At 35.1% G+C, this 21,758-nt stretch overlaps 1 protein-coding gene across 1 annotated transcript in view; it reads left to right on the top strand.

Annotated features, from left to right (window-relative positions):
* LOC131036294 (UBP1-associated protein 2A) overlaps positions 1–21,758 on the top strand; it is a 42,451-nt gene that overhangs the window by 1,507 nt on the left and 19,186 nt on the right. The window contains exon 2 of the mRNA XM_059212904.1: positions 20,811–21,095. Coding sequence (XP_059068887.1) covers positions 20,811–21,095 — 285 coding nt within the window. The remainder of the gene's footprint in view (positions 1–20,810; positions 21,096–21,758) is intronic.

A 21,758-nucleotide genomic window follows, 5' to 3' on the forward strand; every position in this document is an offset into this window, starting at 1 on the left:
TATAGAAAAATGTAGACATTTTTAGATTTAATATTTTATTATATTATATTTCATTTTTTTTTGGGTTAATATGTGAAGTGTTTCTTGAGCTCAAAGTTACATGCAAAATTTAAAGTGTTGTTAAAATTTTATGAAGTTATACCATTTACTAGAGATTTTGTGTTCAAACAAAATTTCATTTTGAGTTGTGTTTATTGGTTTGAGTTGTTTGGTCTCTTGAAAATGAAATGGAAGTATAATTTTAAATGAAATTTATTGAATTGTTTAGTATTCATTTACTATTTTAAAAAAAAAATTTAAATTATTTTTTGATTTTAGATTTGTTGGTATGAATTTTAATAGAATTAATTAGACTTGAGCTTTGTTTTTTATAATGTAATTGCTATTATTTCATTTAGTAGATTGTATTTTTATAAGAACTTTAATTTGTATCCATGAAATTTTTATTAATTATAGGTGGTTCTACAATAATATTTAAAATTTGTATGTATGTATTATTATTATTAATAGTTGTTTATTAAAGATATGTATTACTAGCATATATATCTTTAGGAAATTTATATAAAAAATTATGGACATGTATCTTTAGACTTAATATTTTATTATTTTATATTTCAAAAGTTTTATTTTTGTTAATATTCTTTTATTGTTAACATGTGGAGTGTTCCTTAAGCTTAAAATTGCATGCAAAAATTTGGAGTGTTTAATAAACATAATTTTTCTTAAAATATAATAGATATAACAAATAAAATAATTAATGGATTATTCACAAATATATTTAACAATGTTTAAAATCAAATGTGGATATTGGTACAATGTGATGGTTAGGTTGTTGTGGTGGTGTTGATTGTGACCTCACCCATTCATAACTTCAAACGAATTTAATATTTCTATATTAATATAAATAATTTTTTAATAAGATAATTAATCATAACTTCAAATGAATTCAATATTTCTATATTAATATAAATAATTTTTTAATAAGATAATCTTAAAGTATGCTGAAAGATATCACATTTGTTCATTATTTCACTTAAAAAATAGTTATATTATTATATTACAATCAATATTAAATTATTATTATATTATGATATTGTAATCAATAATAATAATTTTTTAATATTTTTATATTTCTATTAAACTTTTCACAAACATTAACACATATTTGTGCCTGGAGATAGACAAAATTGATTAATAGTTAAACTCAAAGTGAATGGTAGTTGATAGGAGAGAATAATTTTTATTTTTATTTTTTACTTTTCATGTATTTTAAGTGTCACAAACACACTTCTAGTTTTGATTAACACATATTTGTGCATCCATTATGTGAGAGTAATACACCTTCTATGTAATTAATTATATATATAAATTATATCTAATAAAATATTATTATTAACTTTATTTCATTTTTCGTTATATTTAATATTCAAGATTGTGGTGAGCTCAAATAATCTTCTAATATGTGACTATCTTTTCAATCTTAGTCATCCAATCAATCCCAGTTTTCTATAAATCGAGCTCTCATTGCTCATTTTCAACAACCACAATTGGAGTAACTTTATGTTGTCATTTTCATCTCACAATCTTGCTTCCACTTGCATTTGAACTTGTAGGTGAAACCCACAAAATCACATTTGAAGGTGAAAGAAGGACAATGGAATCACATGGAGGAGATTCTATTTTATGGTTTGCATTTAATTTTTGTTGAATTTTGTCTTCATTCTTTCATTGATTGGATTATGAATGTTTTTCATAGCTTGTTAGCTTTCGTGGTTGGCTAATGTTAGGTTTTGAATCCTTTGTTCAAATTCCTAGTTACAACATGATCATTTTTATTTTATGTCATTTGTAAATTCAAAAATACATTGTTGGGTATGATGGACTATAAATTGATCCATTTTTATCTAGATTAAAATGACTCCAAACGATACAGATAGAGGAATTTGCATGATGACTTGACTTCTTGCATAGTTCATTAAGGAAAAGAATTTAAAGAAATTATTATTCAAAAAAATGTGCATTACTATGAAATGTTTTAAAATTCATTTGTGTGAGCCTTTTCTATTATTGTTTTGGATCAAATTTCATGATCCAATTTCTATTAGCATTGGATGTTTCTAGATTTGATAGTGAGTTTTTTTTTCTATTTACATTTTGGATTGAAATCCTAAACATTGATAGAAAAAACTTACACAATCAAATTTAGAAACATCGAATGCTAAATATTATTATATTAATTTGTTTAAATAATTTTTATATGGATTAATTAATTATAAAATTAATATTAATATTTTTAGATAATTATATTTAATATAACCAATTTTATTAAGGTTTTAAATTTGTATTCAACTTATTTATCATAACCTTTCTTGTAGCTATAGAAAATTGATGAAGTTTAAAGCACTCCAAATACTCTCTAAAGGTTTCTTCAAGATTGCAATCTATCATGAGGTTTTATTATTATTTTAGTAATTGACTCTAATCTCTCTAGGTTTCAAATTGGTTCTTAGTTTGGGACACATATTGTTTCATCTTAGTTGTTAGGGTTATTTTGTTTGGCTACTAGTGATTACATTGCGACACCATTGAGCTAATGGTTGGTATCCTATTTGGAATTGTTTTCAGTGGTGTTTTTTGTTCCACCTTTGTTGCTTCTATTTATTTCTCAATATTTCTAGTATTCCATTTTTTCTCTTGTTGTAGGTTAAATTGTGATTAAATTATCGTCATGATCACTCAATGTCTATAATTTGTGTATTTGTCATTGTATTGGGCTTGTTCTTTGTTTCTCTCACTTAGCTATGAATTTAAATAAAAAGAGAAAACCATTCCTCATCACACTAAGTAATATTGGTTGCATGCTCAATTTGTAATTGTATTTTATTGAAATTCTACTATTTGCAATAGTTCCTTGCAACTTAAAATAATATACATAACATGAAGGTGTTTGGTCAGAGAGTTCATTGCAGTGTGGTGGGTTTGCTCTGCGTGTATTGTGGGAGATTCACTTAGCACTCCGTCAATCAATCATGACTTTTGTCAGAATTCAATTAGAAAATAAATAATAATTATTTATTAAAGTAAAAATAAGACAAGCCTTATATTGTTGGAAAGCTGAGAATGTCCTTAAAAAAACCCTTTTCGTTTTATCAATTTTGGCTATAAAAAAAGTTGTCAGTCACCAGTGTAAAGTTTGGAAAATTAAGGAATACTGAAAAACATGTTTTTTCAGTTGACTTTCTAGGCTTGTCACTTCCAAGCCAAATCCGAGCCAAAATTTAAAATTTGAAATTTGTACAACAGAAATCAGATATCTGATACAATCGGATATCCAATTTTAATAAGTAAATTCAATAACTTAATTTGCACATAATTAGTCTATTATTTATTAATATATTATATATTATATACAATATATTAATTTATAAATATATTAGTATATGATATTAGGGAGAGAGAGAGAGAGAGAGAGAGAGAGAGAGAGAGAGAGAGAGAGAGAGAGAGAGAGAGAGAGAGAGAGAGAGAGAGAGAGAGAGGGAGGGGGAAGGGAGAGAGATAGATAGAGAGAGGGAGGGGGAAGGGTTCATATTGTGTCCTAAGGGGTCATATTGTGTCCTAAGACCCCTTAGGACACCATATGACCCCTTAGGTGTCAAAATTTTGTAAGCAATATTGGAACTGCTTTTTATATTGTAATAATGGTTCATCTTGCCACCTTATGATACACTATGACCCATTAGGACACCATATGGCGTTGTTAGGGGTCATATGGTGTCCTAAGGGGTCATGGGATACCATATGACCCCTAAGGACAACATATGACCCCTTATGACACCATATTGGGTCGTTATGGGTCTTATGGTGTCCTAAGAGGCCATATTGTGTCTTATGACCCCTTACGACACTAAATTATGTCGTTATGGGTCATATTATGTCATATGACCCCTTAAGACACCATATGATCTCTTAGGATACAATATGACCCTTAATGACACTATACGGTATCGTTATGGGTCATATGACCCCTTATGACACCATATGGTGTCGTTAGGGGTCATATGGTGTCCTAAGGGGTCATGGGATACCATATGATCCCTAAGGACAACATATGACCCCTTATGACACCATATTAGGTGGTTATGGGTCCTATGGTGTCCTAAGGGGTCCTATTGTGTCCTATGGCCCCTTAGGGCACCATATGACCCCTTTATGACACCAAATTATGTCGTTATAGGTCATATTGTGTCCTAAGGGGACATATTGTGTCATATGACCCCTTAAGACACCATATGACCCCTTAGGATACAATATGACCCTTTAGGACACTATATGGTGTCGTTATGGGTCATATTGTGTCCTATGGAGTCATGTTGGGTCCTATGTCCCCTTAAGATAACATATGACCCCTTATGACACCAAATTGTGTTGTTATGGGTCATATTGTGTCCTAAGGGGCAATATTGTGTCATATGACCCCTTAAGACATCATATGACCCTTTAGGACACAATATGACCCCTTATGACACCATATTGGGTTGTTATGGGTCCTAAGGGGTCATATGGGTCCTAAGGGGTCATATGACCCCTCTCCCCTAATCTCTCCCTCCCCCTCTCCCCTAATCTCTCTCTCTCTCTCTCTCTCCCCTAATATCTCTCTCTCCCCCTTTCCCCTAGTCTCTCCCTCTCCCTCTCCCCTAATATATATATCTCCCCTCCCCCCCCTCTCTCTCGCGCTCTCTCTCTCTCTAAAATATGAGTACTCAAATCGAATATCCGATTTCTGCCACTACCATTAATGTGGCAAAAGTAAAAAAAGTGGCAATGAGAATTATTTTTGGGAGCTCGAATTTATGCATTAAAATTGGATATCTGATTTCTATAAATAAAAAAGAGCCTTGTGGACCATTTTGTGGATTCCAACAACCCACATTCTTCACATTCTGGATTTTATCGACAATCACGGGTTTTCAAACAGGATGAGACAAATTTGTGCTTTTGAGGGATTCTTAAAGTCAAATCTTACACTGTCAATCATTTAGGAGCATCTTTGTGGAGGTCAATGAGGAGTAGTAGTCGTCGGAAGTCTAAATGCAAAAGAAAGCCTTCAAATGACCAAATTGAAGTGTATAGAGAAAGAGATAGAGAATGTCATAGGAGGAGAAGATAAGGTATGCTAAATATTGCTAATGTTACTTCAAGTGAATAGGAAATTGAATTTGAAAATGTTGAAAAAGTTATTGAAATGAAAATGTAGATTTTGAAAGTGAAAATGTTGAAAGTGATAATAAAAATGCTCAACATGATGTGAGAATGGAAAGTGAAAATTTGGGAGTTGACAATGAAGGTGTCCATAATTTTGGTGTAAATATGATTTTTTTTTACATTGGAGGTGAAAATGTGGAAAACTTTGACATTGAAGGTAGAATTGCTCAAGGAAGTGAACAATATGTAACACCTAATTACTTAAAAGATGAAGACCCTCTCATGGATGAAATACAAATTCCAAATTCAAGACCTTCAAGAACCCCAAAATGGTTACTTGAAATTGATGAAAACATTATTGTGAATCTTGAAGGCAAGATGTCAACAAGAACGTTCGATTGTGGGCTATACAAATTTTTGACCAAAATTTTAGCAATACGACATTGACTGAGCAATGCCAACTTTTTGTTCAATTGCTAAATATGATAAATATGAGACCATTTCTAAACAAATTGAAGATTCGTATGAACAAGAAGATGGAGAGAAATTCAAATATTGTCAAAAATGTATCTAATGCTCTCAATTATATTGGAAAGAATACCAAGGAAAGAGATAAGAGAGACACTCGAAGAGTGATTACAACCTCCTTAGTAAGACATCAATTGAGGAAGGCTCATCAAATGAGACAAACTTGTGTTGATTTGAACATAAATTGTAAAACTTTGGATAGATCACTTGCACGAAGACAAAGACTTGACGATCCACTTCAACATGATACATGGGATTTTGGTGGGAGGCTTCCACGTGTTGATAGAAAGTTGACTGACAATGTGAAGGAGGAGATTCAACAATTTTGGCACTCTAATTCTAGAGTATCACCCAATGTAAAGGATGTTTTGAAATTAAGAACCAACAATCGAGACTGCACACCGCATCCCAAACATTTCTTGGAATCAAGCCAAACAATGTTGTATAAAAAATTTTGTGAAGTACATCCAACTTTGTAAAAATCATAGAGGGCCTTTGAATCTTTGAAGTCATTTTATCGCATACCTCTTAAGATTCGTAATACTTGTTGTTGAAAGTACCATGTGGAGTTTTCAATGTACCATGAACTTTTATGCCATATTCGTTCTACGATGCATACTAATGAGATGTTGCAGGAGTGTGGTGCAATGATATTTCTGAGATCATCAAGAGACTTGCAAGATCTATTTTTATGCCCTAGAGATGATGGCTGCTATTTCTATAGAAATGATTGTTTGAATGAGAAGTTCTCACAATGTGGTGGGTTGTCAAAGTTTATTTCATGTTTTCGTGAGGGCAACAAGTACGAGTTTGGAAATATTTATGTTGAGAAAAAAAGATATGAGACAATGAAATATACTTTGAAGAGTGGAGGTGAAGGTTTTAGATGCGAATTAGTCTCAAGAGAAGTGAGTGTTTCTGATTTTATTTTGGATTTTAAGGAAAATCTTTTCTACAAGTATGCAAGGCACACCCATAGGTCTCAGTGGTTGGATCAATAGTTTAGGATGTGTAAGAACTCTTTCCCGATTGGCACTATTATATCGGTGGTTGATTTTGCAGAGAACTATACATTGCAACCACAGAATGAGATATAGTCTCAGTACTACAATTCAATCTAGATTGCTATTTTGTTAACATTACATATACACATGCTCCTGATAGTACAGAAGAGGACAAGAAGATAATCAGGGAGTATCATTTTTATGAGTGATGATAGATCACACTCCTCCGAGTATGTGCAACATTCTTTCAAGATTTTTTTTGAGTTCTTGCATGAGAAAGATATTGCAATTGATTGACATGTCATATGGTCAATAACTATATGGGTCAATTCAAGAATGCCAGCATGTTTTATTGGTTGAGTAGAATTCATGTAGAGAGGTGTATACCTCATATTTGGTGTTTTTTCAGGCATAGCATGGGAAGGGGGAGCATGATGGAGAAGGTGCATGTTTGAAGAGAGCTCTAGTTAAGGATCAATTGAGGATTTCAGGTGCAAATTTCTCTGATGCATGTTCTATTGTTGATTGGTGTAGTTCAACATTGTCACATGGAGGTACTCTTGATTCAAAAGTGACCAAATTCTTTTGGTTGGTTGAGGAGGGCACATTGGGAGACATATTGGATTGTCAAACAATTAAGATTCTTTAAAGATGCATTCATTTCCCAGCGCAGATGCAAGTACATAGACCATTTGGACATGAGCATTGGCTTGTTTTTGTCAAAGTTGTGTTCGGTGTGATTGGGATCAATGTGAGTCAAGTGAGTGGGTTGATACGTGGGTTCCACAATATCTAACTCATTTATCTCAAACAGTATCCTTGTCAAATGATGACATGGAAAGTTCACTTGAGTATGATCATCTATCAGATCTTGTATAACCAGGTGATGTTTTTGCAGTTATTGCACCACAAGAGAATGAAGAGAGATCAGAATATTGGTTGGCATGATGTGTATAGGGAAAATGGAAGCTAACACAACAAGTGATAGATGATGATGGGTTCACATATCCTACAGGTTCAGTTGTTGTTGTGGGAACTTGGTTGCGAACATACATGATTAGAAAGAATGACATACCTACATTTGAAGACTATGAGAGACACAAAACCATTCTCATGTATTCACACCTTATTATAGCTACAAATGTCAAGTTATTGAAGCATCAAGCAAAACCAAAGACCAAAGAGCTATGGACATCGACTACTTCTGATCATGAAGCAATACCGGATACTCTTAAGCAAAGAGATGACCCTTCAGACACACTTGAGTAGTAGTTCTTTAACGGTGTCTTATTTTTTTTTATCACACATTTCATTTTAAACAATGATCATAAAACCTTAATGTTCAAGTTTGTTACATGTATATTAAGGATGTGTTCAAAATGCAGGTCTATTGATGAACGCTTTTTTTTGCAACATGGTTTTTGCATGCATATAGCTGGCACACTCAATATAATTCGAAGGGACATATTTTGCAACATGGATTATTATCATGCATTTGATGAGCATTACAATTTTTGATAATAGACAACACTATTTGACAATTTTTGATGATATAATTATCGCAAAACCTTTATGCTCATGTAGGTCTTTTTGATGATATACAACACTATCACATTATGATTTTTAGGTCAACATAGTGGGTTTAGTCGATATAATTCGAAGGGACGTATTTTTATGGTATATAATCCAACCTTTTCATTTAAATTATCATTCATTTTAGTTGAAGTGATTATCATAAAGCCTTTATGTTCATGCATGCATTTTATGTGTAGACTAACAATTCTTAAAAATACAGGTTCATGCTAGATCATTCGCCGTTGAGTAGTTTACTCTTGGTGATGGTACATATTCCTTGGGTTATCAATATTTAGCTACTTTTAAGTTTTATTTCCAAGAACTACAAAAATTTACAGCCAAACACAATACTGTATGCTCTGTGTGCATTAATGAGATTAAATTTTGTGTGTAGACACTAAGTCCCTCACTTTGTCAATGTGATTAAATTTTGTAGACTTTCACACACTATGTCAAGTGAATGTATTGCCATTCAAAAATAACAATATCTATCATCTTCTTCAACCATGCAGAGAATGTAGTGAGAAATGCAGTGAGAAGGGCTTTAATCAACATGTGTCTTTCTTCAAAGTTATGCTTGTAGACTTTGCAGAGAAATTGGTAAGTTTTGTAATTATACAATCTTGTACGTCTAAAAAATGTTTCAAATGATCTATTTATAATTTGACAAAATAATTTGTATTAACTGTTATAATTTGTTTCTTGTAGCACATTCATTCCGCATAAAAAGGTTGCTTATTTTGGTCTTCATTTATATGCAGGAATTGCTCTACGTAAGCTTTTCTCTTAGGACATGAGGATGTTTGATGTAGATGAAGTGGGATGTTGTATTTTTATATGGATGTGAATTCATGTAACTTTTTTATGATTATATACGATGTCCATGAGCAAACTGGTTTAGTTATATTGATGATATATAATGTATTTGTACATGAGTACATTGGTGTAGTTGTATTGATAATGATGAAAAATCATGTTTGCATATTCGTTTATGGATCTCACATGCAAGTGTAATGGTAATCATGTGTATGCAATACATGGAAACATCGATGATCATTATGTGTCTATAGTGTAATGCTTGTTTATCTATATTTTTTATTGAATGAGTCTGATGATTGTTTCATCTACTGAAAAAATGTTGCCCTAATAAAACTGTAGGGAATCTTGAAAAAACAAGATAGGATTTTGTAGGAACCCCTCTCATGGCCCTGTAGGTTTAAACAGATTATTCACAGGCACCACAAATTCTGAGTTAGGGCTCGTCAAAGTTTGACAATTTTTAGCACTTAGGGTTCTCAAGGGACGATGCCGGTAGGGTATGACCCCGAGCATTTGACCAAGGTGGGGGGGGGGCAAAATAGGAACATGCATAGGGTAAGAATGCCTAACTGGACATGTCAGAACCAACGATTCATGATCATGTTGAGAAGAACAAGAAATTGGCCACATGACAACATTTGATTGTGTGAGATTTTGCCAAGATCAAGAGCTCAATGAAATGTACAAAAATAGAGAAACAAATATAGGACAAGAATGAAATGTTTTCTCATCAATAGAGAAAAAACTATAGTTGTTCATACAATGTAGATGAGCCTGCATATATAGGCAAGGCTATATGGATATGTGAGCATACAAACATGACATATGGCTCAATAAGAAACAAGGGTAGGTAGGAAATAGGTGTGGTAGGTAGGAGAAACAATAAAATTTTTCACATGAGGTGGATCATCCACCGAAGGTGGAATTATCACTCCACAATAAGTGGATATGATAAAGTAATAACAAGATCAACACCATAAAAGGTGGAAATTATCCTACACACACTATCCCAATGTGGCATAAACACCCAAGTGTCTCATACCCAAACTACTATGAAATGCATTATCTTAAGTAAACTTAAGTAAGGTGTAATAATATCCATGAATAATTATTTACATCAATAGATTGAATGAGACTGGCAATTTTTTCGCCAACTGAAAAAATGTTGCCCTAATAAAACCATAGATTTGCTTTTGTAGGGACCCCTCTTGTGGCCCTGTAGATTCAAACAGATTGTTTGCAGGTGCTATAGATTTCGAGTTAGGGCCTGTCAAAGTTTGACAATTTTTAGCACTTAGGGCGCTCAAGGGATGACGTCGATAGTGTATGACCTCGAGCATTCGACCGAGTGGGGGGGGGGGGGGGAATAGGAGAATGCATAGGGTAAGAATGCCTAACTAGACATGTTGGAACTGATGGTTCGTGATCATGACAACAAAATGAGAAATTGGCCACGCAACAACATTTGATTGAATGAGATTGACGATTTTTTCACCAACTGAAAAAATGCTTCCCTAATAAAACTATAGGGAATCTTGAAAAACAGAGATAGGATTTTGTAGGGATCCCTCTCATGGCCTTGTAGGTTCAAATGGATTTGTGTGGGGGAAAAAGTGACACTAAGCAAACATGCCCTAATCTCACTTTCAATCACACACTTGTGGAATACGAAAGAGCCTAGAGGTATCACACAATTGACTACTTCTTTTTGTGGAAGAGAGAGCCACGGGCTACCTATTAGGATTTCTATTCCTTTGTTGCAAATGATAGATAAAATGATGCAAGTTCAACTACTGGCCCTAGAGTGCAAGTATGAACTAGTAACAAGATTGCAAGATTGAGATTAAGTGATGAAAAGCTATAAACACAAGGATAAGAGGAGAATGCAGATGTGTACCTAGGGTTAAAATTTGAGTGGAAATGTTCGGGATGGGGGCGCATGCGCCACTAACCTAATTCTGCACCTGAAACTGCTCCTTTTGGCAACCTGAAAGCTGTCGAAAAGTGCTGAAAACTGCTGTTGTCTGAGGGACCAGGGTGCCCAGCGCCCCTGTCCCAGGGACCAGGGCACCTAGTGCCCCTGTCCTATCAGGACCAGGGCGCCCCACGCCCCTGTCCTAGGTTTCTGCTCTGCAATTTGGTGTATTGTCCCGTATCAGTCTGCTCCCATCGGATCTACAACTTACGACGTCCTTCAAATTCGGAAATCTGCACTTATATCTGAAAAGGGTTGTAGGTGGCTATATAGGGTTTTGCCTTAGTCAAACCCCCACTTTGGTGATTTCCACCTCCATGAATAGCCAAGTTGTATAGTAAAAGTTGTGTGTGTGCAGACCTTGTGTGTGTGCAAGATCCTAAAATGAAAGTAAGCAAGCTAGAGCAACCTAGAATGTAAACCCTAATTGCTTGTAATTGACAAAGTAAATGCTCTACATCAAGATGCAAAGTGATCTAAAGCATGAATACAAATGATATAATGAGGCTTATGCAAAGACATGAAAACAACGTGAAATCATACCCAACCCCAAGGGAGGGGTACAAGCCAATCTTCAGTCGGTGATCCCCTATTGCTCTTCAATGTCTTCAAAGCCCTAAATGGATGAATGAAATTGATGAATGCTTGATGGATGGATGTTGAATGTTGTTGAAGTCTTCAAAGATCTGCTCTTTCGCTACATAGAAGGTCCTTGAAACCCAAAATTCTGGATCCTTTCAAATGAAGAAAGAGAGCTCTTATATATGAAACCCTAGGTCTTAATTTCAACTTTTGGCCGACCTAGAGATTGAATCTCCTGCCAATTTCTTAGGGTTAAGCTTTATTTTATGATTGGATTGCACTCCTAAAATTTCGGGAAAAATGTCCGGGACCATGTGCACGTCGGGCGCCATAGTCCCGACAACTTTTCACCAAATTTTCAAGGGCGTCGGATATGATGATTTTAGAGCGAATCCCGAAGTTACAGCTGATTTTGAGATGTTTTGACCCCTGAAATCAAGCCCCCAAGTTCAAAATAGGACCTAATTAGAGTTTTAAATTAAATGATGTATTGGAAGAATAAAATGAAAGGGGCACACTATAATGAAAAGGGCCCAACTTTATGATATGGGAGATGATAAAATAGAACCTTAGACCTAATTAATTTAATTAATTAAGTGCTAAAGGGGAAATGCAATGCAAAATGCAAAATGTGCCAAGGTGGGTGCTAAACTAGGTGTGAAATTGTACCACCCTAGCAAGTGCGTACAATTTACGACACTACAGGATTGTTTGCAGGTGCCATAGATTCCGAGCTAGGGCCCGTCAAAGTTTGACAATTTTTAGCACTTAGGACGCTCAAGGGACCAGTAGGGTATGACCTCGAGTGTTCAACCGAGTTGGGGGGGAATAGGAGCATGCTAAGAATTCCTAACTGGACATGTCAGAACCGACGGTTTGTGATCACGATAAGCGAAATGAGAAATTGGCCACGTGACAACATTTGATTGAATGATTGACTATTTTTTCACCATCTAAAAAAATATTTCCCTAATAAAACCGTAGGAAATATTGAAAAACTGAGATAGGATTTTGTAGGGACCCCTCTCATGGCCTTGTAGGTTCAAATGGATCATTTGTACGTGCCATGGATTCTGAGTTAGGGCCTGTCAAAGTTTGACAATTTTTAGCACTTAGGACACTCAAGGGATGACGTCGGTAGGGTATGACCTCGAGCATTTGACCAAGTGGGGGGAAAAAATAAAAGCATGCATGGGGTTAGAATGCCTATCTAGACATGTCAAAATTGACGGTTTCTGATCATGACGAGCAAAATGAGAAATTGGTCACGCGACAATATTTGATTGAATGAGATTGATGATTTTTTCACCAACTGAAAAAATGCTACCCTAATAAAACTATAGGGAATCTTGAAAAACTGAAATGAATTATTTCAACACATGAATCCCCCATTGATAACTTTTTACAACTTTTGAGCAATCTTGAGCAATTTTTCCAATATGAATAACCTATGACTAGACATAACAAATATTGGTCTAGATGACCTTATTACATTAAAAATGATTATATTTCACCTTATTTAAATTGAGAATTCATCAAAACACTTGTCTTCCAAATTTGACCTCGTGGAGGTCATTAAATTTGGTGAAGTTGCTAAAGGCAACCAAGTTTAACACTTACGATTTAGATGAAATGAATTGTATATAATCTGAAGATTATACAAATAACACTTACGATGAAATGAAATGAATTTTATTGTTCATTAAATAACCATTATTAACCATTGTTAATTATTGGATTGAAGATTAAAGTTTAAAATGATAACACCATGCACACATGAGCAACAATTTATATGATCAAATATCAACTTTTGTATATATGAAAATATCAAATGATTACAAGTGTGTCTATTCACAAATATGACATAAACGCCAACTCAAACAAAATGTGTGTCTATATACGTGAATGTATGTCCATATACAAAATATACATGCCAACTACACATGTAAGCATCCCAAAACTATCTATATCATCCTAAGCTACTGATGGGTCATCAAAATCGATCCTCTTCGCTGTACTACTCGGCTTTGAAGGATCCTCCACAAGAAAAAACAAACCACGATTAAGATTAGTTATATTATATAACTCACATTTGAAAATTTAACATAAAAATGAACTATAATTTAACTATTCTTGTTTACCTCATCTCCACATTTTCTCTTCAGCTTTGGAGGACTCTTGATGTATGTCTTTGACAGAGGAGGTATGTTTTCAATATTTTCATACACAACCTACATATGTTCACAAACATGGCATTGATACAAGTTAGCATATAATTGTCACTGATTATAATGAATTATATCTGCTAAACACAAAATAAAACAAACACATGTACTCGAGGCAACTCTTCTTCTTTAGCCAAGAATTTTTTGTACATATACACAACAAGTATGTGAAACTATCAATCTATGTCTAGACGTGTATAATCATTATAAGTTATTTAAACTATTCATTCAATCATATTTGCATTCAATTACCTTTCCATTGTCTCCAGCTGCACTACCAGATCCCGAATCGCACAACCTCGCACTCGCACTACTTGTGCCCTACAAGAGTAAAATAAGATATACATGCAAGTTACTACATAATCTAATTAATGCCAATATAAATGATGAGCATGTATGTATAATATAATACAAACAACTAGGTGCAATAACATATGTACCATAAAACTATCAAGGCTAAATGAAATGGTCGTCAAGGTGCCCTCCTGGATCTATGTCAACTCCTCCTCTATCATCAACTATTAAATAGACCATGTAAATAAACATTAGTACTTAATATTATCTAGATTATAAATATTCATTTAAAATATAGAATGAACTGTGAAAATACAAATCTTACCACTACATCATCAACATATGATGAAGGTGCCTCCTCGTGTCTAGCATGCGAGGACTCTCTAGGGTATCCTTCAGTCCCTATCATAACATCTGGTGCATCGTGCATCTCATGCACCTCATAATCTGCAGTGTGCACATGAGGATCAATAGGTTGTCCAACTAAACCCAAGCATAGGTGCCCACACATGAAACAACTATGGGGTACACAAATTTGTGGAGCCGAGGAGGACGTGTTAGTGCCACTAGATGCACCGCTACCATCAAAAGAAGGTTGAGCTACTGCCTTGACCTGAGAAACCAAAAGGCTACTCAAAGAGTAAATAGCCGATATGGTTTATGATGCCACCTCACAGATGATATCTGGATGCTACACTGGAGGTGGGGGATCAACAAGAGGATGGGGGACATATGGGCCCTGGACTACTTTGACTACCCCAGGTCTATTTTGGGGCATACCTAAACCCACACCCTGGAAAGGTTGGATGTCAAAGTAGTTCACATGTTTTCCTAAAACAAACTCAACATACAATTTTTGATGAAGTAGAAGAGGACATCAAGATTGTTGTTGGGTGGTTTATCGAAAACTATCCACCAACGATCCCAAAAGTTTTTCACAATATCATCATTTGTGCACCATTTAATAGAAAGTTTTATTTTTTGGGGTCTACGGGTTGACCAGTGCAAGGATTCACAAACAATGCAGTGATATCGGCTTTGGATATCTCGATATCCTTGATCTTCTTATAGGACAAGCCATCCACATATTTTTCCCTCATAGAATCTCGCCATAAAAGAGCGATATTGTGCTCCTCAATGAGAGATAAGCTCATTAAGATTATAAAGAGGGATAAGGGGTGATGGAGAGAGGTGGAGATGGATGGAAATAACTAGATAGGGGAGAGGTATAGAGGTGAGAGACTTAAAGCCTGGGAGAGAGATGTGAGAGACCTAGGGGGATAAATAGAGGTGAGAGAGATAGATGGAGATAGAGAGGTTGGTAATGAGATAGAGAGGGAGAGGTTGAGAGGTAGAGAGGGAGGGAGGGAATGAACTTGATAGGGGGATAGGTAGAGAGGCGATGGAGAGAGAGATAAAAGAGAGAGATATAGTTCACAAAGAGAGAAAAAGGATTAAGGAGTGAGGGAGAGAGGTGGAGAGGGAGGGATAGCAATAGAGAGGGGAGAGCTATATAGCTAAGAGACCTAGAGATTGTGAGAGAGAGGAAAGAGACATAGGGGGAATAGTTAGAGGTGAGAGAGATAAAGAGGGAGAGAGAGAGAGGTAGGTTATGTGACATGGAGAGAGATATTGAGAGGTAAAGTGAGAGGGAGGGAGAGGCCTAGAGAGGGGGAGAGGTAGAGAGGTGTTGGATAGGGAGAAGAAAATGAGAGAGTTAAGTTCACAAAAAGAGAAAGAGGGTTAAGGAGGAAGACAGGTAGAGTGGGAGGGAGAGATATAGGAGTGGGAGGGAGAGATATAGAGGTGAGAGACATAGAGCTTATGGGAGAGCAATGAGACACCTAGGGGGATCGATAGAGGTAAGATAGATAAAGGGAAGAGAGAGAGAAAGAGAGAGAGAGAGAGAGAGAGAGAGAGAGAGAGAGAGAGAGAGAGAGAGAGAGAGAGAGAGAGAGAGAGAGAGAGAGAGAGAGAGAGATAATGCGACAATGAGGGAGAGGTTCAGATGTAGAAAGGGGGAATGGAGAGACCTAAAGAGGGGGGAGGTAGAGAGTTAAGGGAGAGATGAAAGTGATAAGTTCAAAAAGAGAGAAAGTGGAGTAAGAAGGGAGGGAGATAGTTGGAGAGGGACAAATATAATTAGAGAGGGGATAGATATAGAGGTGAGAGACTTAGGGGGGTAGATAGAGGTGAGAGAGATGTATTTTGAGAGATGTTGAATGTACTCGGATGTTGAGAGGGGGGTGAATCAACATTAATTTAAACTTAAACATCTATTATCAAATTAAGCATTAAATCAAATATACAAAAATAAATATTAGAAACAAAGCATGCATCACACAAGAACACCAATATTTTTATGTGGAAAACCCATAGTGAGAGCTATCTCACAATATAATATGAAAAAGTTGCAATGTTTTTTCTTAAGGCTCATTGTTGGAATAAATTAATTAATTATTCACTTAATTGCATTAATTCACTAAATAATTTATTATTTAGTTAATTAATTTATTAAGGACAATTAATTAATATTTATCCCCATGCATAATACAAATTAGGAAAAGCAAACTATGTTTAGATTTTGAGAGTTTCATGCATTTAATTAGTCTATTATGCTATTTGTGCATACATGATTGATTCAAGCATTCTATTCTAACTCTCAATCTATCTTGTAAACTCCACCATTTAGGGTTTCTATCTTTAGAGTTATATTTCTTTATAAGGATGTAATATCCTTCATTCTAACTCAAGCAAAAAACAATAAGCAATAAACAATAAGAAATACAAGAAATTCAATGAATTTCATTGTTATTGTCTTCAATTATTTTTCTATTCAATTTTCTCTTTATGTGTGACAATTATTCTTGCAGAAGATAACTGGGCTTGTGGGATTCACATTTCACGAATTCTAACACTCACTACCTAAGGAAGTCGATTTCTCCCTAATGGACTTGCCAGTAGAAAGATACAATGATAAGTGGACCTGTTGATGAGATACATTATTTGCTAGCAGGATACATGAGATATTGAATGAGAAACATGAACTGAATTGCTATAAGTGAAGCATATGCCATATGCTAATGTTGCACTCCCTTTGTAGTACAAGTAATCCATACTAACTTCACACAGTTCATACTCAACTATTATCTTTCTTATTTGCCTCATCACCTTCACAAATATTTTGCTCTTCTATTTAAATACGCTCTACAATACTTCAAAATGTAAAACTTAGGTCGATACCAAAAGACCCATTTTAATGAATTGTGTGATGCAATATACGTTGGCTTCAAACACATGTATCATGAAAAAAATAGGTTGTCGATCAACCCAAAGCATAAATAAACACTGAACACATATCAACACATCCTTCAAAGAAAATAAGATATGTCAAGATCAATGATACATGAAGGAACCCAATCTATCAACCCAATCAACATCAACACCACCACTATTCATCTTCAAGCCACTAGGGAGAAACCAAAAACATGATGCTGACCAAAATGAAAACAATGTGGACCATCTACAACCACTACACAACCATCTCCTAAATTAAAGGAATATTATATGTCGGTGCAAAGGAAGAACCCCACAAAACTAATAGAAATAGGGCATCCCAGTTTGACTATGTCATCTTGTTACCTTGGAATTTGCACTTGCAAACCACCAAACCAACTAAAAATCAAACATGTCAATCTTAGATCATCAAGAAATGTACCATAAAAACCACATGATCTAAGCTATCTAAATGATGAAGTGTGAAACATTTCACTAGACTTTGTTAATTGTATAACATTGTCACAATATTATCCAGTACATAGAAACTTATATCTTTTACTGATGAGGTAGACATAACCTAATACTTTATAAATAATTTTTTTATAACTATATCAACCCATTTATATTACCGTAAGAAGAAATCTTTCTCTGTAGATAAATGCAGACCAAAAAAACAAAGACTCCACCTTAGAGAAATCACTACGGATGACTTAGCCAATAATCTTGAACCTTCCATTGCATGTGGAACATCAAATTGACATATTATTATTGTAGGAGGATAAAACACATAATAAAACATCTATTTCCTCATCTACATCATACTTGAGTACAAAATACTTTTCAATCATTTATGTCTTCATCATCATTCATATGCAAATCAAAATCCTTGTCAAACCATCTCTCTCAAATCTTCCACTATCTTACCAATCTATCTCTAACCATTTATTAGCCTCTTCAACTTCACCAATGACCTCAAGTTGACATAAATGGAAACACACATTGAGTTGACATTAATGACAAAACATATTGCCAACAAGAGAGAGAGAGGTGGATAATCATATATGGAGCGAGAGGTAAATTGGGGGGATGGAGAAGAGGGGGAGAGATAGAGAGGTGAGGGGGAGAGAGAAGAAAATGTGAGAGATATGTTCAAAAAGAGAGAAAGAGGGGTAAGGAGGGAGGGATCAAATTAGAGAGGGGAGAAATATAGAGGCAAGAGATCTAGAGCCTGGGGGAGAGAGATGAGGGACCTAGGGGGATAAATAGAGGTGCAAGAGATATTTGAGGAGAGAGAGAGATGTGGGTAATGAGAAATGGAGGGAGAGGTTGAGAAGTAAAGAGGGAGGGAGGGAGAGACCTAGAGAGGAGGAGAGGTAGAGAGGTGAGAGAGAGAGAACAAAATGGGAGAGATAAGTTCACAAAGATAGAAAGAGGGGTAAGAAGGGATGGAGAGAGGTGGAGAGGGAGGGAAATAACTATAGAGGGGAGAGATATAGAGGCCAGATACCTAGATCTTGGGAAAGAGAGGTGGGAGACCTAGAGGATAGATATAGATGAGAGAGATAGAGGGGGAGAGAGAAAGGTGGGTAATGAGATAGGGAGGGAGAGGTTGAGAGATAGAGAGATAGCAAGGGAGAGACATAGATAAGGTGAGAGGTAGAGAGGTGAGGGAGAGAGAAGAAAATGCAAGAGATAAGTTCACAAAGAGAGAAATGGGTAAGGAGGCAGGAGGAGAGGTATATAGGGAGGGATAGAACTAGAGAGGGGGGAGATATACATGTGAGATACCTAGAGCCTAGGAGAGAGAGATGACTAGGGGGTGTTGCAAATGTGATGTTGATGGTTGCCATTAATGATTGTCATTGATGTCAACATATTATTTTGGGATTGATTCTTAATTTGGTGGTTCAGAAGATGTGTTCCCAGAATGTTTGGTACTTAGAAAGATGTGTTACAGTTAATATTCAGTACTGATTGATTGTGATGATGGTGATCTGGATTTCTTTATTCACTGGATATGGTATTGATTGATTGCATTCATGAGTATCTTGGTTTTATTATTATTCTTGCTAAGTTGGGTAGTGTTATTTTGGGTCTGGTTTGATTCGGAATTAGAGAATGAGCAACGACATGTGTGTAGCATATTAGTTATGATTTGGGTCTTGTATTTGTGATGGATGTAATGTTTTGATTTGATAGATGAAGTGCATTGTGGTATGGTCAAATTATCATTCCTTCCCACCATCAGAATGTTTAGTGATGACCTATTTTGAATCTTTGTTTCGTCGACATAGATGATTATGTGATCCAAAAATAGTATATATAAGAAGCTGATCTGATTGTGTTGTAGTATGGAAGATGTACAAGACTGAAAAGGATAAATCCTTTTAATGATGATATACGAAGTGTGTTGTTGTTGAGTGGCAGTGGAAGTAGTTCTGAAATTGTAGTTTATGTTTCAATGGTTGATTCTCTTTTCTTTCTTCTTCCTTTAGTAGTGAGATTTTTTGGGTAGTGAGCCCTTTGGCAATGAGCCTTTTTGGGTAGTGAACCCTCCAACATTGAGCCTTTCTGGTAGTGAGCTACCTTTTGTAAAAATCACTTTAATCTATGTCACCTTAACCAGTGTCACCTGAACTGGTGTCACCTTAATTAGTGTTATATATTGAGAACTAGCATTCTCCGTGGTTTTCCTTCTTGGGTTTTGCATGTCATATCTAGCGTTTATTGTGTGATCTGTTTTATGTATATGCTTTCATGTTATATCTATTTTAATTAGTTTTGTTGGTTATTCTGGATCTATGAAATTAGTGCAAAAAAAGTTTAGTTGCTAATTTATTCGCCCCCCTCTTAGTTGCACGAATATTTAACAATTGGTATCAGAGCTTTGGTTCCTTGGAAAAGAGCTTAACCACTTGAGGTAGATCTTGATTTGATGACACACAAATTAATCATTCCTATTCTCGAAGGATCCAAATATGGCTTCTAGATAGTGAAGATGAGAGGTTAATTGATCTCTTTGGGCTACAACACTTGGAAAGCAATGGAAACTAAGTATGTACAAGCGGAAAATGGTCTTACCACTCCAAATGAAATTCAAGCCTATGAAGAAAATGAAAAGGTGAGGTTTGCTATCTTTAGTGCTTTATCAAATTCTGAATTAACAAAGGTCATTTCATTGAATACTGCTTATGAGGTTTGGGAAAAGTTGGGGATAGCTATGAAGGATATGATAGAGCTAAGTTATCAAAGAAGCTAACAGCTAAGCACATATATGAGAACTTGAAAATGGATCAAGGAGAAGATATAACAAGCTATTTTTAGAAGGTTGACAGTGTAGTAAATAAAATCAGAGAACTTGGTGGCACCTTGACAGATGAAGACATAATTGAGAAGATTCTGATGTCTTTATCAGAAAGCTACAATGATAAGACATCTGCTATTGAAGAAATCTATGATCCGAAGAAGTTTACTAGGGAACAACTATATGGAACCTTGTCTACATTTGAGATAAGGAAGTTTGGAAAAGAAAAAGCTAAACCTGAGACTGCCTTTAAAGCCTCTGAGGAAGATACGGAAGATGAAATATTGGATGAGATGGAAGAAAATTTTGTAAGGAGATTGAAGAAAGACACCGACAAATATAAAGGTACGTTACCTCTTAAATGTTTTAGATGTGGAAAGATTGGTCATATAGCTACTATATATCTATAAAAAGGATCAAGACAAATTTAGGGAAAATAAATGAAAGTTTAATAAGAAAGTTTATTATGTTAAAGCTGATGCTAGTATTTCACATTATGAAGATGGGGACTGTCTATTTTTGGTAGAAAAAAAATGTACCTAAGATTGATGTTTCTAAGACTGTTGCTACTGCTTTGCATGCTAGAAGAGATAGAAATGAATGGATCTTGAAAAGTATGATGGAAGTTCTATTAGGTGCGGAGATGATTAGACATCACAAATTGTAGGAATTGTTTCTATTACTTTTGATGGAAAGCATATTACTGAAAATGTTTACTATGTGAAGGGTTTGCATCATAATCTCTTGAGTGTTGGGCAAATGTGTGAAAATGGTTACAATGTTTTTTTTCAAGATGATGGTTGTGAGATCCAAAAGGGATTCAAAATTGTTATTGCAACAAGGAAAATGACCGGTGGAAACATGTATTAGCCAGAAGGAGCTACAAGACATTGTTTGTTATCTTGGATTAATGACAGCTTCCTCTGGTACCAGAGGATGTGTCATATCAACTTTGACAATTTAGTAAAAAT

This window comes from Cryptomeria japonica, chromosome 10 (assembly GCF_030272615.1).
Source record: "Cryptomeria japonica chromosome 10, Sugi_1.0, whole genome shotgun sequence".
Lineage (NCBI taxonomy): Eukaryota > Viridiplantae > Streptophyta > Pinopsida > Cupressales > Cupressaceae > Cryptomeria > Cryptomeria japonica.